This window comes from Mus musculus, chromosome 3 (assembly GCF_000001635.26).
Source record: "Mus musculus strain C57BL/6J chromosome 3, GRCm38.p6 C57BL/6J".
NCBI lineage: Eukaryota > Metazoa > Chordata > Mammalia > Rodentia > Muridae > Mus > Mus musculus.
In genome coordinates this window covers 118,560,406-118,588,377 of record NC_000069.6, presented here as the reverse complement: position 1 = coordinate 118,588,377, position 27,972 = coordinate 118,560,406, and the positions used below count along the sequence as shown (strand labels likewise).

The following is a 27,972-nucleotide window of genomic DNA, read 5'->3' as shown; positions in this document are numbered from 1 at the left end:
CTAGGAAACAGTTACTTAAAATTCATTTCATTCCAATAACTGAAATGTCTGTGTGCTTTTAATGGCAGTACTTCCCATAAATGAGCAGACTCATATTTTCTATAAGCTCTCCTGGCACTTGAATTTACTCAAAGGCTTAAACATGTTTTTTCAAAAGATGATAGATATTACCTTCTAATTAAGGTTACACTACTAACGTAGATTAGAATTTGAATTAATGAAGGACTCTGTGATGGAAATTAACTAATTTGCCAATTAATTATGTAACAGGATAGATTGCAAGCATCATTCATGCTGTTTGTACATGTGACAACTTGGGAAACCAAAGGCTACATAGTTAATGCATCTCTTATAACCTTTACTGTTATGTCAGTAGTTTAAAAAAAAAGGTGAAATAAGGTGTACTATTTAGAAGATTTGTTTTTAAATTTTATTCATGTGTATGTGTGTGTGTGTGTGTGTGAATATTTCCCATAATTTTTTACCAATCCTGTCTCTGCCATAACCAGAACTTTGAAATGACAATACAGATTACCCTAGCAAAGGAAGCAGCATTTAATAGAGAGGTGGCTGGGGAATTTATGTTAATTATGTAACTACATTGGAAAATGTATCAATATAACCTTTTATAATTTATTTTGGAAATTTGTATTTGGTGATAACTTACAATTCACCTGTATGTATTTATGTATTTTACTTTCATCATCATAATGTGGTTCACTCGCTCATTCTCCCTCTCTCTTTCTCTCTTTCTTTCTTTCTTTCTTTCTTTCTTTCTTTCTTTCTTTCTTTCTTCCTTTCCTTCCTCTTTTTCTTTTTTCTTTTAGTTTAAACCATTCTAAAGGACTCAAAATTTAATATAGCATTTTAGAATCTTAATTTAAACTTCAAGCAATCTTAGGGGAAAAAAACTGTAGTTTTGCAAGATTTCTGGGCAAATAGCCAAATGCAAGATTAAAAATGTACAAAATTCTGACAGTTAAGTAGAAATTTGAATCTTCCCAGAAGATGAATTAAAAAGAGACAAGCTAAACAAATGTGTTGTTTTTAGAAAGGGAATTGGGAGAATATGGGCAGGGGTGAGAAACAGCTTTCCTGGGCTCTGTGGAGAATATAAGCTACTATGTCCATCCAAGTCCACATCACTCTTGACTCAGGAGTGGTGAATAAAGATGCCTTGACCACATGCTGGCCAGCAGGCACTACCAACCTCCTAGGCATTGCTTACCAGCAGGTCACAGAACAAATAGGAAAGGGCATGAATGGTTTTCTTTTTTTAAATGTGTTTTTTTATGTTTACATACCATAATGATGACAGGTTTATGGATATTATTGACACCATAAGATTGCTCAGATATTATGCCTCCAGAAGGTCATTGGGAAGCAAGGTAATGACATTTCAGCAGTAACACTGCAAAGGTAATAGAAGTATGGAGGACCAGAATATCCCTCCTCAAATAAAAAGCATCATTGAGCTAAGGACACAGAAGAAATATATAAAGGAGAGCTTTCTGCTCTTCCTCTATTTGCCAAAATCTAGGAAACAGAGTTACAATGACAAGAGTGTCCAGAAATCTTTTCTTCCACGGAAAGGAGGAGTCAACCAATAAAGCAGTAGGACCGCCTCATCAGGCCTGGTGATGGTGTGGCAGGATTTACTTATGGACTCACTCTGCAAAATAGTCTGTACTTTCCATTTCCCTATGTCCCCTTTAAGACAGCACCCACAGACACATGGTCCCTTTCTCTTTCCTTATCACTTTCATAAAACTTCACTGCTCTTTGCTGAAGATGCTGCATAAACCCCCAAGACAACACTTGGAGAATTGCTAAGTTTCTGTGACACGTAAGGTAACATGTTTCTGTTTCCTTTTCTCTTGTAAATCTGCCTTTTTAACAGGGATCTATCCCTACTGACTCTCCTCCAGGTGTTGTTATCCCACTACATCTTGAACTTGAAGCTCCTGACAACTCGAAAGTGACTACAATAAACTAAGTTACAACATAAAATTTTTGCATCCACTGTGTGATCTAATTTCCCCAAGAAAAATATTCCATAGGGTAAAAATTTTCAAACCCAATTTATGTTTATTTTTAAGCCACAGATGTTTATGGGGTTTTATACTATTTTAGAATTGACTACATAAAATAACAGGAGTTGCTTCACTTTGAATATCTGAGAACTGGACAAATTGTTCTGTTTCGAATACCACAAAGTGAATTATAATTATACAATAGGTTCCTCTAAGTATTTGCCATGATAGCATAATTAATTCAAAATTGCACAGGACTAAAGAGGCAAAGGGAGCAAAGGTTAGGCTAATATAAATTAGTCTCAGATTATACTCTTGTAATTACATTTGTTTGAATTGACAGTGATATCATTATATATATATATATATATATATATATATATATATATATTATATATAGAAGAGAAAAGTCCCCTCTTTCATATGGCTACTATTAATCAAACAATAACTAACACATGCCTACATGTATGTAGACTTTTGAAAGAGCGGGATGAGAAAGTATAGATTTCAAAAACTGCATGCAGGTCAGTAGTCCATTTGACTTGGTCTTCTTTCCTCCTCTCTTCAACAAATGATGAAATTGACCTGTCAGAGGTCGAAGGAGCCTGGCCAAGGAAGAGCTGGTCAGTTGACACCATGTTGATAGATGATTGATGAAGTCTCCCCAGGTCCCCCTACTGCAACCATCTGGCTTGGGTGAGAAGCCTCTCTTAGAGACTTAGCTTCATTTACACCTGTGAAGGACTCCTTGAGGAAGGGAATATTAACTACCCTGTTGAGAGATTCTGTGAATACTTTCAGTAAGAGAAAAATGAGGTAACTTTTGAAGGACTCCACACTTACATAGGTCTCTGATTCCTAATTTTCATATCATGTATTTTAATGTCTGAATAAACAGCCACGTCAAATGGAGCTCCTACTCAGAGATGTTAGTTTCTAGCTCATCATAGACTTAATCAGATCATAGCCCCTGCCGGTGCCCTTGGTTCCCCATTTCTGACATGAATAAAATGTCTTAAGATAGAAACACACTCGTTCTTAAGCAGGGCACTGGAAAAACTAAACATCCAGTGTTCAACCCCTATAATCCCTGTGAACTCAACTCTGCAGCTCCTGTGTCTGCCTTTGATATAAGCCTGTCCATTTCTTCCAGGATTGCTCTCCTCCACCTCTCCGTATAAAAGGAAGACCAATATATTTCCAGTCCTCTTAACCACTGGATATTAAGGGAAATGGAGAGACTGTAGCAAAGGTTACATGAATTTCATTATCACTTGTTAAATATAATCAATATCACCCCATACAAAGCAATCAAGCGTTATGAATGTGTTTTCAGTGTAATGCAGACTTTGATGCTATAATTACAACCCTGGACCATAACCCCCAGTACTAATTACTTTCTCTCTTATGTACAATTTTCTGTATCATAATTGTATTCAAGATACGTGTGTGTGTGTGTGTGTGTGTGTGTGTGTGTGTGTGTGTGTGTGACTGGTATATTTAGAGGAACAAAATACCCTTGGAAAGAGTTACAGAGATCACGGGTGGAGCAGAGACTGAAAGAATGACCATCCAGAGATGGTCTCACCTGGGGATCTATCCCATACACAATCACCTAACCCAGACACTTTAGTGGATGCCAACAAGTGCTTATTGACAGAAGCCAGGTATAGCTGTTTCCAGAGAGGCTCCACCAGTGCCTGACAAATACAGAGGTGGATCCTCACAGCCTACCATTGGACTAAACACAGGGGCCCCAATAAAGGAATTAGAGAAAGGACCCAAGGAGCTGAAGAGGTTTGCAGCCCCATAGGAGGAACAACAATATGAACTAACCAGTATCCCCAGAGGCCCCTGGAACTAAACCACCAACCAAAGAAAACACATGGTGGGACTTAAGGTTCCAGCTGCATATGTAGCAGAGGATGGTCTAGTCGGTCATCAATGGGAGAAGAGGTCCTTGGTCCTGTGAAGGTTCTATGCCTCAGAATAGGGGAATGCCAGGGCTAGGAAGTGGGAGTGGGTGGGTTGGTGAACAGGGGTGGTAGGGAGAGGATAGGTATTTTTCAGAGGGGAAACCAGGAAAGGGTACAACATTTGAAATGTAAATAAAGTAAACATCGAATAATACATATATTAAATATATAAATATATACACACCTATTTCTCTCCACACCATGTTACATTCGCATGCTAAGATACAGCATGTACTCAGAAAGCACGTTTGAAGTTTCAAGAACATACGATGCTTTGTTGGTAACCAGTTTTGCAAAACTATGAATGTGGTGTGAGATGTATATTCTTTTTTTTTAATGGTTTTAGAGCTTTACTGTAGAAAGGCAGGGGGAAGGAGAGAAGATAGAAGGAGAGAGGCTGGCCATGGCCATGTGGAGAGAAGGGGGGAAGGGAGAGAGAAAGGAGATCTAGAAAATAAGAAAGGTGAGGGCTTAAAGAGTAGAATGTATATTCTTGTGAAATTCTTGGGACAAGTAGTTTAGACTTCGGTTTTATTGCTCTTAGAATATTTGTATATAGTTTACCAGGTGATAAACCCTAATCAAAAACTGTCAAATTCAAAAAGCTCCAAAATGCCAAACTCAAAACAAAAACCTCACACAAAATGTGTCTAACATGTTAATTGTTAGTGGACAGTTCAGCTTGTCAGTGATGCCTCCTCAGACTATCAGTAGGCAGGGCTCTATGGTCACTCCATATCATATTATCCTGGCTTGTTTTTACAAAAGCTCATGATAGAATCTAAAATAGCATGAATTTAAGTTCTTTTCTTTTTTCTTTTTATTAAATATTTTCTTTATTTACATTTCTAATTTCCCTGGTTTTCCCTCCAAAAAATCCCTACCCCCCCCCCCCTCTTGCTCACTAACCCACCCACTCCCATTCCTGGCCCTGGAATTTCCCTATTCTGAGGCATAGAACCTTCACAGGACCAAGGGCCTCTTCTCCCATTGATGACCAACTAGGCCATCCTCTGCTGCATATGCAGCTGGAGCCATAAGTCCCACCATGTGCACTCTTTGGTTGGTGGCTTAGTCCCAGGGAGCTCTAGGGGTACTAGTTAGTTCATATAGTTGTTCCTCCTGTGGGACTGCAAACCTCTTCAACTCCTTGGGTCCTTTCTCTAGCTCCTTCATTGGGGTCGCTGTGCTCCGTCCGTAGGATGGCTATGGGCATCCACTCTTGTATTTGTCAGGCACTGGCAGAGCCTCTCAGGAGACAGCTATATCAGGCTCCTGTCCCATTGTGGACGACAACAGGATTTAAGGTTTATTTCTGTTGTTGATCATTTCATTGGGATAGAATTATCTTGTACAGAGTAGGAAATTCATATTATTTCCTTTTCAATGACTAAAAGAAAGAGTATCAGAGAAGTCTTGTGCTTTCAGTGATGTAAAACTACACATTTTTAAAATAAAACTATGAAAATCTCATTGGCATCATAACAGTACATGACAATCATTATCAATACTTTGATATCTGATGCTAACTATACTCTTGTCCATGTTAAAACCAACTAGGAAAGATGACATGGATACTAAACTACTTCCATCTTACAGCTCTGGAGCCAAAACCAGAAAGCTTCTGTTATTTGACTATGTCTAAACTATAAAGTGGCAGTGTGGAGGTTCATCTTGCTGTCTATTGTAATGCTATGTGCAGGCCCCAAGATCTGGACTCTGCATGTAGATCCAAGTGAACCTACCCCCAAATTATTTCTGATTTGTAAATAAAGATGCTGACAGCCAATAGCTGAGCAGATGAGACATAGGTGGGGTTTAGGTTTCCCAGGCCTAGGGATCAGAGGAGACCCATGAGGGGAAGAAGGTGGAGGAGAAAAGAGAGGCAGCCATTGATTAGGTGAGCCATAAAAAGTAGCCCGGAGGGCTGTCCAACTGGAGTTAAGAGCTGCCCAGATGAATCATAGTAAGTAATAACCTGGGGTTATTGATAGGAAAATAGATTCTAATAGCATGGGGGATAGATATCTGCCTGTTTCTTGTGATGTTTGAGGCTTATTTTAGACATCAAGGTTGTGTGTGTCTTTTATCTGGGAAGTAAATGATCAAACACATAGTAGAATCCTGGGGTCGGGAATAGAATTTTCTACAACAGCCGAGTGATAAGCAGAGTGGTCGGTGTGTAAACGTGGTATATTCGTCTCAGTATGCAAGGTATGTTCCTGTTCAGTGCTGGTAGAAGCCAAAGGAGGATGTTCTCAGCCAACTGAAACAGACTGAGTCACTCTAGACATGAAGTTCCCATTAGGAAGACTGACCAGCAAGCTCTCAGGCACCATTTGTCTCTGATCTTCAATGCTGGTTTTACAGGCACATATAGCTATGCCAGCTTCTTATACGGGTGCTGGGAATTCAAAATCAGGTCTTCATGTTTACATAACCATACTCATTTAGACATCTCACCAGCTCCCAGAGTCTACATTCTTTACCACTACTCCATGATGCCATTTCATTATAATTAAGATGCATAATGAGGAGATAATAGTTTCTATAAATAGCAACAAACAATGTATATTATCACTGATCAGGTACACAGGTTTATTGCTATTTATTCATTTTTCTTGTGTTACTTTTGGTGAGCCATATCCAAAACAGCATTAATTTTATTGTGATTTTATGATTAATCAGGGTCTATTTTTCTTAAAATCTATACTGTTTTTACTTTAGTTAATTGTATGCCATAATTCTATGTTCTCTAATTTTATTCTTTTGTGGAAAAGGTGTATCATGTAGGTTAAGGCATATGTGTAAACAGAGAATTGGGTGTATATGTAATGCATGTACTTTTGGTGCTGGTAAATGCAGATTTGGTTTTCTTTAAGATGTGGTCCTCTGGTGGGTCAGCGATGCTACTCCAATGAACAATATAGATTGGACTTGGTGGCTTTAGAGAAAATGAGGTCATAACATTTGGTGTGCATGGAAGAAGGCATCAATCTAGACAATATTTGGGAATAAGGCGCATACGATCAAAATACATTATCCTTGATATTCTCCAAGAGTCGATAGAATATTTTTAAAGGAAGGCACTATTCAAATAATTTGTTTAAAACATACGTAAAAATATTAAGTATGCAAAAATAAAATACCCTCCAAACCCTGCTGTTCAAACAAACACAAATTAAACCAAGGAGACCATTCTCATTGAATTATTTATTTTAAAAAAATAGAATAAAGGAAGGATTGCATTTTGTAAACATCCGTACGAAGCAAGCTACTAGAAAGTGGAACAAAGCATATGGACAACTCTAAATAATCTAAATTCTTAAGATAACCGCGCTACCATTGCTAATTTCTCATCTAGGAACCTATTATAAATATGTGATCTTTAACAAACATAAAGGATATTTTAGTTCCTTGCCATTTAGACAAGACAGAAGGGATGGTAAATGGGGTCTTCATGATATTGAAGGAGATATCCTCTGCAAACATTTTCAAGTCATTCAAATCAGAAATATGTCTCAAATTGGAGGTAAACTTAGCTTTAAATTGTAGCACAAATTCAGGGTTATTTAAATTAATTAACCCAAGAAATAGAATGTTTTGCTTTATTATATGTTGTAGAATTTTTTTTCTGTCCAATTACATTAGTGCAGAGAAGGCCTGTGATTGGACAGGGAGAAGGGAGGCGGAGCTAAGAGAGACAGAGAGCATCTCAGAGTAGGAGGAGAAGGAACAAGATGGCTGTAGACATGTATCTGCATGATGCTTTCCAGCCAGAGTTGCTATGATTAAACAAGGTTAGAAATATTGGGATAAAGCATGTATCATTATTAATTGGCTCTGAAATTATTGTATTGGCATCTTGTAAATTGCGATATTATTGCTATAGAAAGCTGATTGGTTAATTAAGCATTAAGAGTCTTGATTCTACCTGGGTACTGGGTATTGAAATGTATTGGCAGACCATGGGGTGCATGGCAGCGAGAGGAACTCGGGGCCCTGCTGGAAAGATGACCCATCGGGAGCCCTATGGTGCAGCATGGCTGGAGAGTTGGCTGGCTGGCAGGAGCTCAGAAGCGTGGTCTAGCACCGCAGACAACTGGCGGGTTCATTTTTTAATAGTTCCCTCAACAATTATATTTCTTACTGAAATATAATTTATATAATTATAATATATAATATATAATTTATTTCTTTATGAAGGGAAAAGTGTGTTTTAATTCAAATATATCTATCCTTAAAGATAGTTTATTACTTTTAAAGTTAAAAAAATTAATCAAAACTTTTACACACATGTCCTTTTGAACACACATGCATAAATATGTAGACATATTCATGTGATCACTCCATCCTGCATCTAATATAAGGCTATCCTAGGAAAACCATCGTTTGACAGTCTGGTCTGCCACAGTCATTCTACAGGGGAGGACCAAAAACACTGATACAATAAGACCATCTCCATTCTACAGACAGGTAGACAGGTGCAGTGTCACTGTTACATTTACCCATTTAAGGTATTGACCTGAGATTTGGGGAGGCTGTTTATTCAAAACTGGACCCTGCAGTTCTTTCCAAAAAACCTAAGAGCTCATGGAGAGGTCAGACTAGAATCCATGAAGAAGTAGCAAATAGAAACTAATTACTTCTGTGAGTAAGCAGCACATGGGTGCCTTAGTGACTTGGAGCTTAGTGATCAGTGTATGGACACTGTGCAGAGGGGGCAAGCAGTCACACCTCTATCCAGTTTCTATATTTGCTCTGGAAAGTCGCTTTCTGTCAAAAAAAAAAAAAAAACCAAAAAACAAAAAACAAACATGTTTTTTGGAAGTGAACTTGGGTCCTCTGGAAGAACAGCAAGTACTCTGAACCACTCAGCCATTTCTCCAGCCGCTGAAGTCATAAATTTTTTTGTTGTTGTTGTTGGGTTTTTTTAACAAGTTTTAGATCTTCACTAATGATTATGAAAATAATTTAGCAATTAAATCTGAGAAATGAAAAGAAGCTTAACACAAGTTGACACAAAGACATGTACATTTTACTGTGAGCAATGTTATAATTTATCCCTAAAGATCTAAAGAAGAAACTGAATGCTCTTTTTTTTTAATTACAGAAATTACACTTCTTTTTTTTTTAAACTCCAGCATTGCTCAATGAAAAGAAGGTCTCCCAAAGCTCTGAAGCTACTGTAAAAAGAAAGAGTCGGAGGCAGGTAGGTATTGAACTCACTCCCTGAGGGCACTGGTATACCAGCTTGAGCTCCCTGGACACTGCCACCTCCCCAGCTGTGCTCTCCTTTTCACTGATAATTATCAAGCAGACTGGGGGATCTGTCTCTAATTTCAAATTAAACATAGCATTGTCTGAAGCTGGAGAGACAGCTTAGGGAGCCAGCATGGTGATCTGAGTTCAATTTGCAGAACCCATGTAAAATAAGCTGGGTGTGCTACAGCATATTTACAAACGCCATATTAAAGAGGGGAATATAGGAGAACCCTCTGGACTTGATAGCCAGAGAGCCTATCATAATCAGTGAGGTCCAGGCCTGTAAGAGACCCTGTCTCAAAAGAAAACTAGAAAAAAAAATAACACAAACAACAAAAACTGGTGGCTGCTGCCTGAGGAACAACATTTGAGGGTGGCATTTGTATACACACCAACATATGTGTATACACATGTACATGCACATAAGCAAGTATATACACAAAAGTATCCTCTATAAATTCACAAAATATGGATTAATCCACATCTGTAATCCACAAATTAAGGACTTCAGCCACCTATAGCAGGACTTGACTTTCCCTGGTGCTCAGACAAGATATTGGTGCAATAGTGGTACAACCATTATAAGAATAACCAACCACTTTCTGGTTGGATATAGATTGCACTTCAAAAGATGAAATCCAGACCTGGCACTATTGTCAGGCCAAGAACCTATGGCTAGACAGGTCATTGGCCTGAAGGGTGTGCCTATTACTATTATTCTTATAAATGGCATAGCATTAAACTAACTCCAATTGACTTACTAGTAAACCCATGGGTTAATGGAGCTCTCTCAATCCTGGGCAAAGATGATTAACATACTAACCAACAACTAACCAAGGTGCAGAAAATTCAAGATTGCGCCTTCCGCTCGACTCGTGACTCGAACCCCGGGCTACCTTGCCAGCAGAGTCTTGCCCAACACCCGCAAGGGTCCACACAGGACTCCCCACGGGACCCTAAGACCTCTGGTGAGTGGACCACAGTGCCTGCCCCAATCCAATCACGCGGAACTTGAGACTGCGGTACATAGGGAAGCAGGCTACCCGGGCCTGATCTGGGGCACAAGTCCCTTCCGCTTGACTCGAGACTCGAGCCCCGGGCTACCTTGCCAGCAGAGTCTTGCCCAACACCCGCAAGGGCCCACACGGGACTCCCCACGGGACCCTAAGACCTCTGGTGAGTGGACCACAGTGCCTACCCCAATCCAATCGCGTGGAACTTGAGACTGCAGTACATAGGGAAGCAGGCTACCCGGGCTTGATCTGGGGCACAAACCCCTTCCACTCCACTCGAGCCCCGGCTACCTTGCCAGCTGAGTCGCCTGACACCCGCAAGGGCCCACACAGGATTCCACACGTGATCCTAAGACCTCTAGTGAGTGGAACACAACTTCTGCCAGGAGTCTGGTTCGAACACCAGATATCTGGGTACCTGCCTTGCAAGAAGAGAGCTTGCCTGCAGAGAATACTCTGCCCACTGAAACTAAGGAGAGTGCTACCCTCCAGGTCTGCTCATAGAGGCTAACAGAGTCACCTGAAGAACAAGCTCTTAACAGTGACAACTAAAACAGCTAGCTTCAGAGATTACCAGATGGCGAAAGGCAAACGTAAGAATCCTACTAACAGAAATCAAGACCACTCACCATCATCAGAACGCAGCACTCCCACCCCACCTAGTCCTGGGCACCCCAACACAACCGAAAATCTAGACCCAGATTTAAAAACATTTCTCATGATGATGATAGAGGACATCAAGAAGGACTTTCATAAGTCACTTAAAGATTTACAGGAGAGCACTGCTAAAGAGTTACAGGCTCTTAAAGAAAAGCAGGAAAACACAGCCAAACAGGTGATGGAAATGAACAAAACCATACTAGAACTAAAAGGGGAAGTAGACACAATAAAGAAAACCCAAAGCGAGGCAACGCTGGAGATAGAAACCCTAGGAAAGAGATCTGGAACCATATATGCGAGCATCAGCAACAGAATACAAGAAATGGAAGAGAGAATCTCAGGTGCAGAAGATTCCATAGAGAACATCGACACAACAGTCAAAGAAAATACAAAATGCAAAAGGATCCTAACTCAAAACATCCAGGTAATCCAGGACACAATGAGAAGACCAAACCTACGGATAATAGGAATTGATGAGAATGAAGATTTTCAACTTAAAGGGCCAGCTAATATCTTCAACAAAATAATAGAAGAAAACTTCCCAAACATAAAAAAAGAGATGCCCATGATCATACAAGAAGCCTACAGAACTCCAAATAGACTGGACCAGAAAAGAAATTCCTCCCGACACATAATAATCAGAACAACAAATGCACTAAATAAAGATAGAATATTAAAAGCAGTAAGGGAGAAAGGTCAAGTAACATATAAAGGAAGGCCTATCAGAATTACACCAGACTTTTCACCAGAGACTATGAAAGCCAGAAGAGCCTGGACAGATGTTATACAGACACTAAGAGAACACAAATGCCAGCCCAGGCTACTATACCCGGCCAAACTCTCAATTACCATAGATGGAGAAACCAAAGTATTCCACGACAAAACCAAGTTCACACAATATCTTTCCACGAATCCAGCCCTTCAAAGGATAATAACAGAAAAGAAGCAATACAAGGACGGAAATCACGCCCTAGAACAACCAAGAAAGTAATCATTCAACAAACCAAAAAGAAGACAGCCACAAGAACAGAATGCCAACTCTAACAACAAAAATAAAAGGGAGCAACAATTACTTTTCCTTAATATCTCTTAATATCAATGGACTCAATTCCCCAATAAAAAGACATAGACTAACAGACTGGCTACACAAACAGGACCCAACATTCTGCTGCTTACAGGAAACCCATCTCAGGGAAAAAGACAGACACTACCTCAGAGTGAAAGGCTGGAAAACAATTTTCCAAGCAAATGGACTGAAGAAACAAGCTGGAGTAGCCATTTTAATATCGGATAAAATCGACTTCCAACCCAAAGTTATCAAAAAAGACAAGGAGGGACACTTCATACTCATCAAAGGTAAAATCCTCCAAGAGGAACTCTCAATTCTGAATATCTACGCACCAAATGCAAGGGCAGCCACATTCATTAGAGACACTTTAGTAAAGCTCAAAGCATACATTGCACCTCACACAATAATAGTGGGAGACTTCAACACACCACTTTCTTCAAAGGACAGATCGTGGAAACAGAAACTAAACAGGGACACAGTGAAACTAACAGAAGTTATGAAACAAATGGACCTGACAGATATCTACAGAACATTTTATCCTAAAACAAAAGGATATACCTTCTTCTCAGCACCTCACGGGACCTTCTCCAAAATTGACCATATAATTGGTCACAAAACAGGCCTCAATAGATACAAAAATATTGAAATTGTCCCATGTATCCTATCAGACCACCATGGCCTAAGACTGATCTTCAATAACAACATAAATAATGGAAAGCCAACATTCACGTGGAAACTGAATAACACTCTTCTCAATGATACCTTGGTCAAGGAAGGAATAAAGAAAGAAATTAAAGACTTTTTAGAGTTTAATGAAAATGAAGCCACAACGTACCCAAACCTATGGGACACAATGAAAGCATTTCTAAGAGGGAAACTCATAGCGCTGAGTGCCTCCAAGAAGAAACGGGAGAGAGCACATACTAGCAGCTTGACAACACATCTAAAAGCCCTAGAAAAAAAGGAAGCAAATTCACCCAAGAGGAGTAGACGGCAGGAAATAATCAAACTCAGGGGTGAAATCAACCAAGTGGAAACAAGAAGAACTATTCAAAGAATTAACCAAACGAGGAGTTGGTTCTTTGAGAAAATCAACAAGATAGATAAACCCTTAGCTAGACTCACTAAAGGGCACAGGGACAAAATCCTAATTAACAAAATCAGAAATGAAAAGGGAGACATAACAACAGATCCTGAAGAAATCCAAAACACCATCAGATCCTTCTACAAAAGGCTATACTCAACAAAACTGGAAAACCTGGACGAAATGGACAAATTTCTGGACAGATACCAGGTACCAAAGTTGAATCAGGATCAAGTTGACCATCTAAACAGTCCCATATCACCTAAAGAAATAGAAGCAGTTATTAATAGTCTCCCAACCAAAAAAAGCCCAGGACCAGATGGGTTTAGTGCAGAGTTCTATCAGACCTTCAAAGAAGATCTAATTCCAATTCTGCACAAACTATTTCACAAAATAGAAGTAGAAGGTACTCTACCCAACTCATTTTATGAAGCCACTATTACTCTGATACCTAAACCACAGAAAGATCCAACAAAGATAGAGAACTTCAGACCAATTTCTCTTATGAATATCGATGCAAAAATCCTCAATAAAATTCTCGCTAACCGAATCCAAGAACACATTAAAGCAATCATCCATCCTGACCAAGTAGGTTTTATTCCAGGGATGCAGGGATGGTTTAATATACGAAAATCCATCAATGTAATCCATTATATAAACAAACTCAAAGACAAAAACCACATGATCATCTCGTTAGATGCAGAAAAAGCATTTGACAAGATCCAACACCCATTCATGATAAAAGTTTTGGAAAGATCAGGAATTCAAGGCCCATACCTAAACATGATAAAAGCAATCTACAGCAAACCAGTAGCCAACATCAAAGTAAATGGAGAGAAGCTGGAAGCAATCCCACTAAAATCAGGGACTAGACAAGGCTGCCCACTTTCTCCCTACCTTTTCAACATAGTACTTGAAGTATTAGCCAGAGCAATTCGACAACAAAAGGAGATCAAGGGGATACAAATTGGAAAAGAGGAAGTCAAAATATCACTTTTTGCAGATGATATGATAGTATATATAAGTGACCCTAAAAATTCTACCAGAGAACTCCTAAACCTGATAAACAGCTTCGGTGAAGTAGCTGGATATAAAATAAACTCAAACAAGTCAATGGCCTTTCTCTATACAAAGAATAAACAGGCTGAGAAAGAAATTAGGGAAACAACACCCTTCTCAATAGTCACAAATAATATAAAATATCTTGGCGTGACTCTAACTAAGGAGGTGAAAGATCTGTATGATAAAAACTTCAAATCTCTGAAGAAAGAAATTAAAGAAGATCTCAGAAGATGGAAAGATCTCCCATGCTCATGGATTGGCAGGATCAACATTGTAAAAATGGCTATCTTGCCAAAAGCAATCTACAGATTCAATGCAATCCCCATCAAAATTCCAACTCAATTCTTCAACGAATTGGAAGGAGCAATTTGCAAATTTGTCTGGAATAACAAAAAACCTAGGATAGCAAAAAGTCTTCTCAAGGATAAAAGAACTTCTGGCGGAATCACCATGCCAGACCTAAAGCTTTACTACAGAGCAATTGTGATAAAAACTGCATGGTACTGGTATAGAGACAGACAAGTAGACCAATGGAATAGAATTGAAGATCCAGAAATGAACCCACACACCTATGGTCACTTGATCTTCAACAAGGGAGCTAAAACCATCCAGTGGAAGAAAGACAGCATTTTCAACAATTGGTGCTGGCACAACTGGTTGTTATCGTGTAGAAGAATGCGAATCGATCCATACTTATCTCCTTGTACTAAGGTCAAATCTAAGTGGATCAAGGAACTTCACATAAAACCAGAGACACTGAAACTTATAGAGGAGAAAGTGGGGAAAAGCCTTGAAGATATGGGCACAGGGGAAAAATTCCTGAACAGAACAGCAATGGCTTGTGCTGTAAGATCGAGAATCGACAAATGGGACCTAATGAAACTCCAAAGTTTCTGCAAGGCAAAAGACACCGTCAATAAGACAAAAAGACCACCAACAGATTGGGAAAGGATCTTTACCTATCCTAAATCAGATAGGGGACTAATATCCAACATATATAAAGAACTCAAGAAGGTGGACTTCAGAAAATCAAATAACCCCATTAAAAAATGGGGCTCAGAACTGAACAAAGAATTCTCACCTGAGGAATACCGAATGGCAGAGAAGCACTTGAAAAAATGTTCAACATCCTTAATCATCAGGGAAATGCAAATCAAAACAACCCTGAGATTCCACCTCACACCAGTCAGAATGGCTAAGATCAAAAATTCAGGTGACAGCAGATGCTGGCGAGGATGTGGAGAAAGAGGAACACTCCTCCATTGTTGGTGGGAGTGCAGGCTTGTACAACCACTCTGGAAATCAGTCTGGCGGTTCCTCAGAAAACTGGACATAGTACTACCGGAGGATCCAGCAATACCTCTCCTGGGCATATATCCAGAAGATGCCCCAACAGGTAAGAAGGACACATGCTCCACTATGTTCATAGCAGCCTTATTTATAATAGCCAGAAGCTGGAAAGAACCTAGATGCCCCTCAACAGAGGAATGGATACAGAAAATGTGGTACATCTACACAATGGAGTACTACTCAGCTATTAAAAAGAATGAATTTATGAAATTCCTAGCCAAATGGATGGACCTGGAGGGCATCATCCTGAGTGAGGTAACACATTCACAAAGAAACTCACACAATATGTATTCACTGATAAGTGGATATTAGCCCCAAACCTAGGATACCCAAGATATAAGATATAATTTGCTAAACACATGAAACTCAAGGAGAATGAAGACTGAAGTGTGGACACTATGCCCCTCCTTAGATTTGGGAACAAAACACCCATGGAAGGAGTTACAGAGACGGAGTTTGGAGCTGAGATGAAAGGATGGACCATGTAGAGACTGCCATAGCCAGGGATCCACCCCATAATCAGCATCCAAACGCTGACACCATTGCATACACTAGCAAGATTTTATTGAAAGGACGCAGATGTAGCTGTCTCTTGTGAGACTATGCCGGGGCCCAGCAAACACAGAAGTGGATGCTCACAGTCAGCTAATGGATGGATCATAGGGCTCCCAATGGAGGAGCTAGAGAAAGTAGCCAAGGAGCTAAAGGGATCTGCAACCCTATAGGTGGAACAACATTATGAGCTAACCAGTACCCCGGAGCTCTTGACTCTAGCTGCATATATATCAAAAGATGGCCTAGTCGGCCATCACTGGAAAGAGAGGCCCATTGGACTTGCAAACTTTATATGCCCCAGTACAGGGGAATACCAGGGCCAAAAAGGGGGAGTGGGTGGGCAGGGGAGTGGGGGTGGGTGGATATGGGGGACTTTTGGTATAGCATTGGAAATGTAAATGAGTTAAATACCTAATAAAAAATGGAAAAAAAAAAAGAAAATTCAAGATTGCAAATTCTCATCCTTATGTGAATCTTATGTAAGCATGCCCTCCTCCCATGGCTCGGGAGGCACTGAAAGAGAGGATGAGAAGAATGTAAGAGCCAGAGGTCATATATGACTAGAGTTAAACAGTATGTTCGGGACGCATCAGTGAAACTGCACGTGTGACCTCACAGAAGGCACAGGGCCCATACTAAATCCAAGCCAGACCCAATTCCAGCCCGGAGAAGGGAAGGAGGCAAGAAATCCAAACCCTAGCTGTGGAGCTATTCACAGTTATTAGCTACTGGACGTATAAACCCTGGTAAGTCAGACAGGCTCCCATAGAAGGCCAATATTCAAGAATCTTTTAGCAACACAGATTGGTCTTGGTGGAAGAAAAAGACACAAAGTTGGGTAGGTAGGAAAGAGGGCAAGTGGTGAAGGAGGAAGGTGGATATAATCAACACAACTTATAGAAAATTCTCGAAGAACTAATAAAACCTTTTAAAGATGTAACTGATTAAGAAAAGGTAGCAGGGAATCATAAACAAAGTTTGGAAAATACTATAATATCAAATTCATGTGTAGAGATGATAAGCTAAACCCTATCTATGCATACAGACAAAACAGAACATGACCACTTTCCTCTATATGACCACTCAGCAGGCCCTATTTTTCAAACAACTTCCCCTTTTATTAACTATTATTTAAGCTATGTGTGATTGTGTAGGGAGGTGGCATGTTCGAGTGCGCACATGTGTATGGAAATGCAAGTATGTTCTTGCCACTGTGTTCATGTGGAGGTCAGAGAACAACTTTTTGGAGTTTGTTCTCACCTACCATTGAGTGTGCCTTGGGACTGAACTCAGGTCCTCAAGCTTGACCTCAGACAACTTAACCCACTGAGTGATCTCTCTGACCCCTTAGAATACTGACCATCCAGAGAGTCACTGAAGGTGCAGCAAGGCCTTCACGGTGATGGATTGACCTCTCCAAGGTCAGAAACAGCCCATAATCCCATAAAGGGTCACCCTTGGAGAGCAAAACCATGTCAGGTCCCTTGTTTTAATTGAGAGAGGGGAAGAGAGAGAGTGGGGGGGAGAGAATCATTTCTATTGTTTTGCTGAAGAAATTCACATTACTCTTTCATTAAAATTCCAAACTATAAACATTTCTTAAATACAAAATTCAAAGATTTAAATACAAAAATCTCAAAGAATTTCTCAGTGATTAAAAAAATACTCAAGTGAGTTAACCTGGGCATGCAGAACAAAAATCAAAACTAGGGGATGGTTTTTCCCAGAGAAGTAAAAGTAGCAATGGGTGCAGGCTTAAAGTGGAGGGGGAAATAAAACCATGGATGTCGAAGTGCACCCGGGGCTTCATCCGCAGCCACCATCTGTATAAATCAGGCCCAGAGCTGACACGCAATTTTCTGTGTGTCCCCTGAGAAGGGGCCCTCGGGGCTTAATTATTGATGAAGAGATATTTCTTCAAAGTGGCCCAGTCAAGACTGCCTCAAGGGGACATTCATAAGCACTCATAATATCAATTTCCAAGCACCTGGGAGATAGGGAGTCACACAGGCTCTTTAATTATTATGATACAAGCAGAGGGAAAAGGAGAATGCATTACACAACCCGGGTGAAATTCCCCCAAGAAAATTATCCGGATGTACACAAAAAGGTAGGGTGCCCGAGTGAACATTCAGAAAGCTCATTCATACAATTTCCAGGACCAAATGAGTTTGGCCTCAAGTACTGACAAGGACTTTGCAACTATCAAAAACAAGTAGAGTATGCTCACAGATACATGAAAATCAATAAAGAAAAAAAAATTCCTTGAATTGCGTGTGCTTGCTTAGAAAAAAAATACATATGTAAATTCCTTTTATTTAGTACTAACGATCTCTCCTTGTGTTTCAATTGTATGACATTTCTTTTAGGGAATGAATAACATCAGATTGCTTCAAACAATTAATAAATGTCTATCCCAAAATACTATTTACCCGTTCATCAGCTTTGGTCTAGTATCAAAATCGCTAAAGAATCTATCAATATATAAGTTATAGTTTCGGGAAGAAGATTCCAGAAAGGAGAGAGCCCTGAAATTTAATTCTATTCCATCATTTAGATGTTCTGCATCCATGTGGCCTCCCCAGTATAACTCCTTTGTATTTCAGAGGCCTACACTAGAGGACTGGCAATAAGACAGGATTAGATGCATACCTTATATGGCAATGAAGACAAACAAGAGTCTTTAATTTGACCTGAATTCTATTAACTGCCCCATCAAAAACTCACACTCAGCAACTTTCACCACACATACCTGCAGCATGCATGAGTCTGCAAGAGCTTTCATGGTAATTCTTTGACTCTCGCTACTTTTTGCCTCGTTTCTACCATCTAGATTCTACTTTCACACATCTGCTTTAAAGGAAGATGTCACTAACCTGTCTCAGAAATCCTATCCAAATGATTTTATAAAATCTGGTCATGCAATCAATGTGCACTGCCTTTTCGGCTTTTACTAATTAATTCTCTCTGTGTGTGTGTGTGTGTGTGTGTGTGTGTGTGTGTGTGTGTCTGCCTATGTGTGTGTGTATATTTGTGTGTGGGGTGTGTCTGTGTGTGTGTGTGTGTCTGTGTGTGTGTGTGTCTGTGTGTGTGTGTGTGTGTGTGTGTGTGTGTGTGTGTGTAAGAAGGCATGCATGTTCCACAGCACATATGTCATGGTCAGAGAGCAATTTGTAGGAATCAGTTCTCTCTGTCCATTCTGTTGGTTCCAAAATTAACTCAGATCATCAAGCTGGGCAGCAAGGGCTTTTACTTGAACAGCCCTCACACCAGTCCCCCAGCTACCATTTCAAGAGCATTCATTTATTCATTTATTCATATATTCATTTACTCATTTTATGTGAGAGTATTTTATGGTTTGATCCTCGCATATCCTGTGTGGGGGAAAATGAGATCAGTTTCAATTGACCAATGAGAAACAGGAAGGCCACAATCATCCAAAGAAATAACAGAATTGGTATCAGGACCCAGATATTTTTTATATTAAAAATAATTTATTTATTTTATTTCATTTTAAAAGTTTTGAAAAGAAATGTAAACATCACATGCCAAAATTAACCAGTCAAAAAGATTATGCAAGTTGATGAACTTTTTTTTTTTTTGATCAGTGAGATCTTTTATTTGTTCATGCTTTGACATACTTTCTGAATTTTTTTCCCATTTTTTATTAGGTAATTAGCTCATTTACATCTCCAATGCTATACCAAAAGTCCCCCATACCCACCCACCCCCACTCCCCTACCCACCCACTTCCCCTTTTTGGCCCTGGCGTTCCCCTGTACTGGGGCATATAAAGTTTGCGTGTCCAATGGGCCTCTCTTTCCAGTGATGGCTGACTAGGCCATCTTTTGATACATATGCAGCTAGAGTCAAGAGCTCCCGGGTACTGGTTAGTTCATAATGTTGTTCCATCTATAGGGTTGCAGATCCCTTTAGCTCCTTGGGTACTTTCTCTAGCTCCTCCATTGGGAGCCCTGTGATCCATCCATTAGCTGACTGTGAGCATCCATTTCTGTGTTTGCTAGGCCCCGGCATAGTCTCACAAGAGACAGCTACATCTGGGTCCTTTCGATAAAATCTTGCTAGTGTATGCAATGGTGTCAGCGTTTGGATGCTGATTATGGGGTGGATCCCTGGATATGGCAGTCTCTACATGGTAAGTTGATGAACTTATATACGGTTAGTATTGTATATATAATTGTGTAAGTTTAAATATGTAAAGCAAACCTTTTTAAAATTCTAATTAGAATTCTAATTAGGACATAGATTGGTTTTTTTTTTTTTTTTGGTTTAGGTGGTGGTTAAATGCACAAAATATATCCAACACTAATGGTGTAGAATCCAATGTGAAGTTGTACAACTTCCATTCTGAATACGTTTCTAACTTAATGTTTTAATGCAATGTTACTTTTCAAATAGTAACCACGATATAAAAGTTGACATTTTAAAAAATAAATTCTCACAAAATCTCTTAGTTCTAAACTCTAGTAGACAACTATACTAAAGCATGTAAAAGAGAAGTTTTTAATTGTTTTAAAATATACACACTTATTACCCATGAATGCAGTATTTTAAGAAAGAATAACAAAAGCAAAAATGATCACAAATTACAGGAAATACATGAAGCTATTCAAAGTTATCTCAGTAGCACAATTGTCTCCGGCGTAAATCTGAACACACACACTCCTGATGGGTGAGGCCAGAAACCACCTTCTGTCTTGAGAAAGAAAATTAAAAGCAAATGACATTGAAAAACAAAACATGTCATATTTGAAAAGTAAAACTCTTGGTTATAAATACATTTACAAGTAACAAGTGTTTCATTACACATATTAATTAGTATAGAATACAAACGAAATAAATGTCCTATACAGGTGTGTGTGTTTGTGTGTGTGTGTGTGTGTGTGTGTGTGTGTGTGTGTCCATGTGTGTGAGGCCAGAGGTCAGCATTGGGTACCATTTATTTCAGAACAGACTTCCATGCTATATCTTGAGACAGAATCTCTCACTGCTACCCAGGGAGCCTGGATACTCTGTCTCCACCTCCCTAATGCAGGATTTTTAACTAAGTTCTGTGGATCAACCCTGGGTCTTTACTTCTGCTTACTCAGCAAGCACAGGACTGTCTCCCCTGCCCATCTCCACAGTTTTAAAGATAGGAATGCTGTGCTGCACAGTTGTCGCTGTGACCATACTGCTAACAGAAAAGCAATAAACTGGGCATTCCCACTGTTCAATGGCCTCTTTGGCTACACTGAACCTTGGACTATACCAAAGGTCTCCTCACACGATGCCATTACACTCTAGGACAGCCTTCTTATTCAGTCCTGTTGTCTTTCTATGTGTGTTCCAATTTCAGGAACTTGACCTTCTGCTTTCGAAATCTCCTGGAGTGACGGCACATCTGTACTCTCTGGGGAGCTCTAGTTTTCAGTCTTGTTATTGTTGCATGTTTACACAGATTTTGGTAGAGTAATAGGTTTAAACAGCTACCACGTGGTTAATTAAAGACCATGTTATCTCTGCACTAGACCTAGATATTACCACTTAGCTTTCCAGATAATTATTTTTCCTTTAGCATGCATGAAAGGAAGCTGGCGAATTCTAGCACATTTTAGAGTTAGGTATTCAGTTATCCCTATAGGCTGTTATTGAGAGTAAATAGACTCAATATAAAGTCTCCCCATTGACAGATTTATTGTTAATCATTAATATTATAGTTTTTAGCTAAACTACTAACTAAACTAGTACTCTGAATATGTGGGCAAGAGATTCTTTTTAATTTGATTGCTTTACTTATTCACTTTACATCCTGCTCACTGCTCCCCTCCTGACCACCCTCTGCCACAACACTCCCCGAACCCCCCTTCTCCTCTGAACAGGTGGGGGACCCTGGGTATCCCCAACCCTGGCACATTAAGTCTCTGTGAAGTTAGGCCCTTTCTCTCCCACTGAGGCTAACACAAGGCAGCCCAGTTAAAAGAGCATATCCCACATAAATGCAAAAGCTTTTGGAATAGCTCCTGTTCCAGTTGTTCAGGACCCACATGAAGACCAAGCTATACATCTGCTACCATCAAAATATATGTGAACACAGAAATGTGCAGTATGCTGTAAACTAACATGAGTGGAACTAGTTATGCTTTAAGGCAGATAAGCAGATATATGTTTCCACTACTGAAGTAAGCTCCATACAAAAAAGAAATTCTCTAAAATTAAGAGTAGTCCACAGGACAGATTAAAATTTGGAGAAAATTACATGTTCCATAACTAAAATCTATTCATTATTTTTAACTAAAAGTCCTTAAAAACCTTAGCAATTGTGTTTCCATAAGTTCTGTTATGCCCAATCGACAAAAATAAGGTGAGAGGAAAGGAATATGATATACTCAGTAAAAAGATGAGTTAAATAAACAGATAATTCTCAACCCTTGCAAAGGAAAACACTAATTTCTCCTCCGCTCTTCTTCCCTCCCCAGGAGCAGAAGCAATTATAATAAAGGATGTCCTGGAATGCACTTTGCTATCTCTGCCAATTTTGAACCCATGTTTTCCTTTTTTGAAGCAGGTCTTTCAAAGTCACTTTCTCCATATCATTTCCTTTTCTTCTTTCCGATGACCCCATTTTAAAAACTGATTTTCTTAATTAGTAAACACAAGAAGTTCTTTATTGTCTTCTCTGCTCAGCTGAAGGTATATTTGATTTGACTCAAAATGTACTCTATTTTGCATACAGTAGATTGGAATACTTTTCCTTTGTTCAGGATATAGCTGAATACTCACTCAATAATTCAAGGGAAAGACTTCAGCTACGCTGGAGGAGGCCAGAAAGGAGGAAGAAGCAAATTAATTTGGCTTAAAATATCAAATGACCAGTGTACAAATAGTTAAAACTGTAACTACATACTTTTATGGTCTCTCCTCAATTACCTTTGATGGGGGGTGGGAATCAAAATTTGAACAAAAGTGAAGTCTTGAACTGAATAATCATTCCCCCTTGCCTTTAGATGAGGCAATATTGACATCATAGTGGCTGGTGATTCAGTCTAAATGAAGATATCCTATTAAACCACTGCTGAGGTCAGAGAAAGTGACCATGGCCAATACTCAACTACTTCGGAGCTTTCTCAGGAGAGCCTGAATTCAAAAGTCATGCTTTTCAAAATTTAGGGTGTATCAAAAAGCGTAAAACAAAATGATGTCTTAAATTATGTGGTTACCATTAATACACTTTGAAGTAGTAACTATCAGTTGGAAGTAATTTTTCCGCTACTAACACCCTTTGATTGGTCTGTATTTGTTAATGCTTTTTTCTTGGTAAACTCTTTCTCCTGGCAGGAAAGTTTACCTATAACAGGTGCTAACCACCTACTATTTTCTAGACTGCTTTCAACTCTGAGAGCTGGGTAATCAGGACAATATCAACAGCCAACAAAGAGCACTGCTACCCCCCAATCCCAGCACTTAGCCAGACTCTGATCCAAGCTATGCAACAGCAGAAGATGGCCTGGCCTCCAGGACTGTTTCTGTACTTTCCACAAAGACAACAAAGTTTGGTTATATAGGCTAGGGCCTCCCCAACGTCCAGGGTATCATTTCTACATCTACCCAAGGACTACTCTAGGTGTTGCTGAGTGTGCTGGCTCTCTACTATATTTCCATCCCTTTCCATTCATGTGTGATATAGGACTGAGCCTAAAAATTAGAAAGAAATAGACATAAAACATCTTTGAAGATGTCAGTAACCTGACAAAATATTTTGGTCTGACTCTGAAACCAGATTCTACAAGTAGCTCACTGGAAAAATTAAACCTCTACGATAGTGAGTGGCTATTGATACCTTCTCATCTTTTTCTCAAATAGCAAGTGCCTTATCAATGTATTCTTATTCCCATCTATTTCACACCACTTTTAAATTACCTCCTCCATTTCATGGAGACAAAGACAATGATCACAATGAGATCAGCTTCCCCACGATGGTTTTTAATGAACAACATGTTCAGGAAAGCTTTCGAATTTGACAGAAAACTAAGCCTTCATAATTTATTCTGATTCTTCAATACAAAGAGAATTTCAGTAGGTTAACAGGATTAACGGAGGCATCTCTGTGTGAGTGTGTTCCTCCGGCTTAATGTACCTTTCCTCACTGTGTTATATTTTAATGATTAATTTCACGCTCTTTCATGGTATTTTTAGCTCATGAATCATGGGTATTACTTTGAGGGGAAAGTAAAGTATTGTGGGTGAAAAAGAAAAAAAAAGATGCGACTGATGAGAGTGTGGAGCACACAAGTACAAATGCTGAAGACAGTGAATGCCTCCACTCCAAGTTGTAAGGTGTGCATCAAGTGGGAGTCACACACAGCAATGTTACGCTCATCTGAATGAACCAGGAAGGCCCAGAGGGAATAAATGTTCTTGATGAAAACTTATACAATTAAACTGGACACTTCGTACCTCACCGGCATCATTTTCCTCATAAGAATACAGATAAGAACTGCTTTTTCAAGACAAGCACATGAGAAACAACATAAAACATGAAGTCAGCTAAGCTTGAAACACTCTTCTGAAATTAAACAAAAGCCATCCGATCTGTGACACCCTGATTCCTGACAACTGTAAAGCCTGGATGCTGCCAAAGGATTGCTAACTGATTTACTTTAACAAAACCAAAAATGTCCCAGGGGTGTTAAATCAAAGATAGTACCCAGAGACCATGACTTCGATCAGACATGGTAGGTATCCTGTGCCCTGCATGCACACACATATAGTTCATTATATCAGTCATATTGTTCAATAGCCAAGAAAGAAATTGTGAAGAAAAGTCTAAGTAAACTACACAGAGAAAGAAGTCAACACGTTATCCTTTGCTCTTACTGCTACAGTGGATTTATCAAAGGAAAATATGAAGGCTCTTAGAACACTATCAGCTTTCTTTTAAGAGCATATAAAGGTTCATTATCACTGACGGCAGGGTGCGGGGAGAGCAGGGTGCAGAAGAAAACCAGTTAGCTATCCTGCTGCAAACAGGTGTCTTTAAACTTGTATTTAAAGAGCAGAACAAACGGGGGAGGGGGAGGGGGAGGGGGAGGGGGAGGGGGAGGGGGAGGGGGAGGGGGAGGGGAAAGGGTGTGTTATTTCTAAGCAAACACACAGAAGGTGGGAAAAGGGGGCCGGGCAGGAGGGAAGGAAACAGTAAGGGAAGAGAACACGAATATTCTACAAAAGTTTTGTTTTGCTTTTATCTCGAAGAAAATTCCCTAAACAAAACGGAACTGAAACCTGAGAGACACAGGCTTTGATTCAGCGTGATTAAAATCACGGCCATAACTCAAATCTTTCTCCCAACACACACATTAAAGTATATAGAACTCAGAGGAAAAATTTTTTGCTATTTCAGGTAGGGGATCGTTCTCAGAAAAATGAGATTTTTGGAAGAAACAGAGAACAAGAGAGAATCAAACACTGTTGAGAGGAGAGAACAGAGCAGTTTGTGTATCTCTTTCCGGGGAGGTCGCACTTTCCAATGTCTTCTGTACTTCGTTCCATTTTTTCCAAATGTGAAATTAAGTGGTAAACAATACCAGGGCCAGCGCCGCTCGAAACAGCGGCCTGGATCTTGGATTTCTATGCTCCACTTTTGCATACTGCGGGGCTTTGTTATTATAGGTGGGTCACTGGGTGGTTGTCCCACAAAACCACGGAGGGGACAGAGGAGGAGTTAGAGGGTTCCCTGGGCGGGAAGTGGAGCTACTGTCCCCTGGAGTCCAAGCCTCTGCACTCTGAGCCTCTGGGTCACTATGACTTAGGGCAGAGAGAGACGGCCACTTTTAAGTCTCCTACGAAGTAACCAGGTCCTGGTGCCGGAGTACAGTGTCCAGCCTGGTCCGCAAGTCTCTCCCGGGGAAACTTCGCGGATCTCCAGCTCTGTCCCGGGTGCGCCCCCGGGCCTCCCGCCCCTCTGTGACCCTCCCACCCCAGGGCCGCGGTCGGTACCTCGATGTCCGGCGCGTCCCTGCTCAGCACACCCGCCATGGCAGCGCTTTCTGGCCTCAGACTCCCGCACACAGACCCTCCCTCTGCTGCAGCAGCCTCCAGCCCCGCACCAAAGCCTCAGCTTGCCCCAGCACTGGTGCACTGACTGCCCGAGCCAAGGCAATATGGAAGGGGCGGGGCTATGCTAAAGACACGCCTCTGGGGCGGGGCAACGCTCAAGGCACGCCTCACAGCCACACCGTTCCACTGGTCCCAAGCTGCCGGGCTCTGTTCCAGAGAATTTCTGGTTGTGCTGGCCTTTGCTCCCCAAGGTTGAGTTTGGTAGGCGGGTTTAGGTGTCAGAGATCCCCAGAATTAAAAGCAAACAATTGCGTCTTTGATGTTCTTCTGAGTTCTGAGCCCTGCAACGTGCAGAAACAAAGATTAAAGAATAAGATGTCCCAGAACTCTCCAGGGACCAGGGAGTACCTGTGTTCCTCTGGCCACCAGCAAATAGGCTGGAAGGATTTTTGAAGCTGTTCTGGGGGAGTAGTAGTATTGGGGAGCCTAGGGCACAAGAAGACAGACAGACATCAGTATCCACAGTCTAGAACAGCCTATAGTGAGATGGTTCTCAACCTTCCTCATGCTGCGACCCTTTAATCTGTTCCTTATGTGTGGTAATCCCCATCCATAAAATTATTTCATTGATATTCCAAAATCATAATTTTGCCATTATAAGTAGTAATGTAGATACTTGTGTTTTCCAATGATCTTAGGTGACCCCTGTGAAAGGGTCTTTCCACTCCCAAAAGAGTCCCAGAGGGGTCTCCATGCACATGTTGAGAGCTACTACTTTAGTGAAAGGGTATCTGTAGAGGATCAAGGCTTTCTTTCTGCATGGCAGTCCATGCCTATTTTTTTAAAAATATATAGTAATATTCTAAAATGTGACGTTCATAAATATGAACAGGGGTTGTTTATTTTGTGCATTTGGTCACATAGTTGGTAGGGAGAAACAATGATGTCATCAGACTAGTCCTCTCCTCAACTTTGTGGCAGCCTAGGCGCCAGACCATTTTCTAAGTCGGACATCTTCTCTCATGGTGCTATCTGTTTCTTTTAAGGCACACAGGGCACTTCGTCCTATTGGCTAGATCATGATAATTTTGGAATCATATGATTCCCTCCTCGCTGGTATTTTTCGTTACTTTATCCATTTTCTTTTAATTCGACATGTACTTAACGCTTCGTTTTGTTTTCAGTGTAACACTGCCATGTTGGGTTTTCTAGATGTGGTCTTCAAGAAGGCTCATCACTGCTCTGACAACAAGACTGGCAGGACACAAACTGTGGTGCCTGCACTTGGCAGAAAAAGAGGAACACATGGGGGGCAGTCTTGGATGCCTGGAGAGGGCTTATAGTACAAACCACCTGGTTACCTTTAAGGTCTTGAAACTTCCAGTGGTTGGACACATATTGTCCCTTCAATCAACTATTAGCACACACAAAAATTAATAATAATAATAATAATAACAACAACAACAACAATAAAAGCTAGAGGGTTAAATAGAACCCCCAGATTCACCCTTGGCTTCTGTATTCTCACTCATTCATTTAATCTTTCTCCAACTTTAAGGATTTTTCCATTCTAACCAGATCTTGAGTCACTTGGAAACGGGTATGTCAGCTTCTGCTGTTAAGTCTCCTGAACTCTAGAGTGGGATTCTAAATATGAATTAGCCCCCTCGCTCCCCCACCCACAAGATGTGACCTTTTTCAGTGGCCCAATGCAGCCCACATACAATTGGGGTTTGTTTGGTTGTTGTTATTGTTGTTGTTGTTATCCTTCTTGTTCATATCTGCGTGACAAGCTCCTGTCCACCTTCTACCTCACTGGGGTCTCTCCTCCCTAACAACTGTTACACCC

The 27,972-nt window shown here is 40.3% G+C and overlaps 1 protein-coding gene across 2 annotated transcripts in view; it reads right to left on the bottom strand.

The window, feature by feature from the left end:
- Positions 1-26,269, bottom strand: part of Dpyd (dihydropyrimidine dehydrogenase) — an 870,816-nt gene extending 844,547 nt beyond the window's left edge. Inside the window, exon 1 of one of the 2 annotated variants that reach the window (XM_011240318.2) lies at positions 26,064-26,269. In XM_011240318.2, coding sequence (XP_011238620.1) covers positions 26,064-26,102 — 39 coding nt within the window. In that variant the 5' untranslated portion in view covers positions 26,103-26,269. The remainder of the gene's footprint in view (positions 1-26,063) is intronic. The other variant, NM_170778.3, reaches the window with a different exon arrangement.
- Between the last annotated feature and the right edge of the window lie 1,703 nt (positions 26,270-27,972).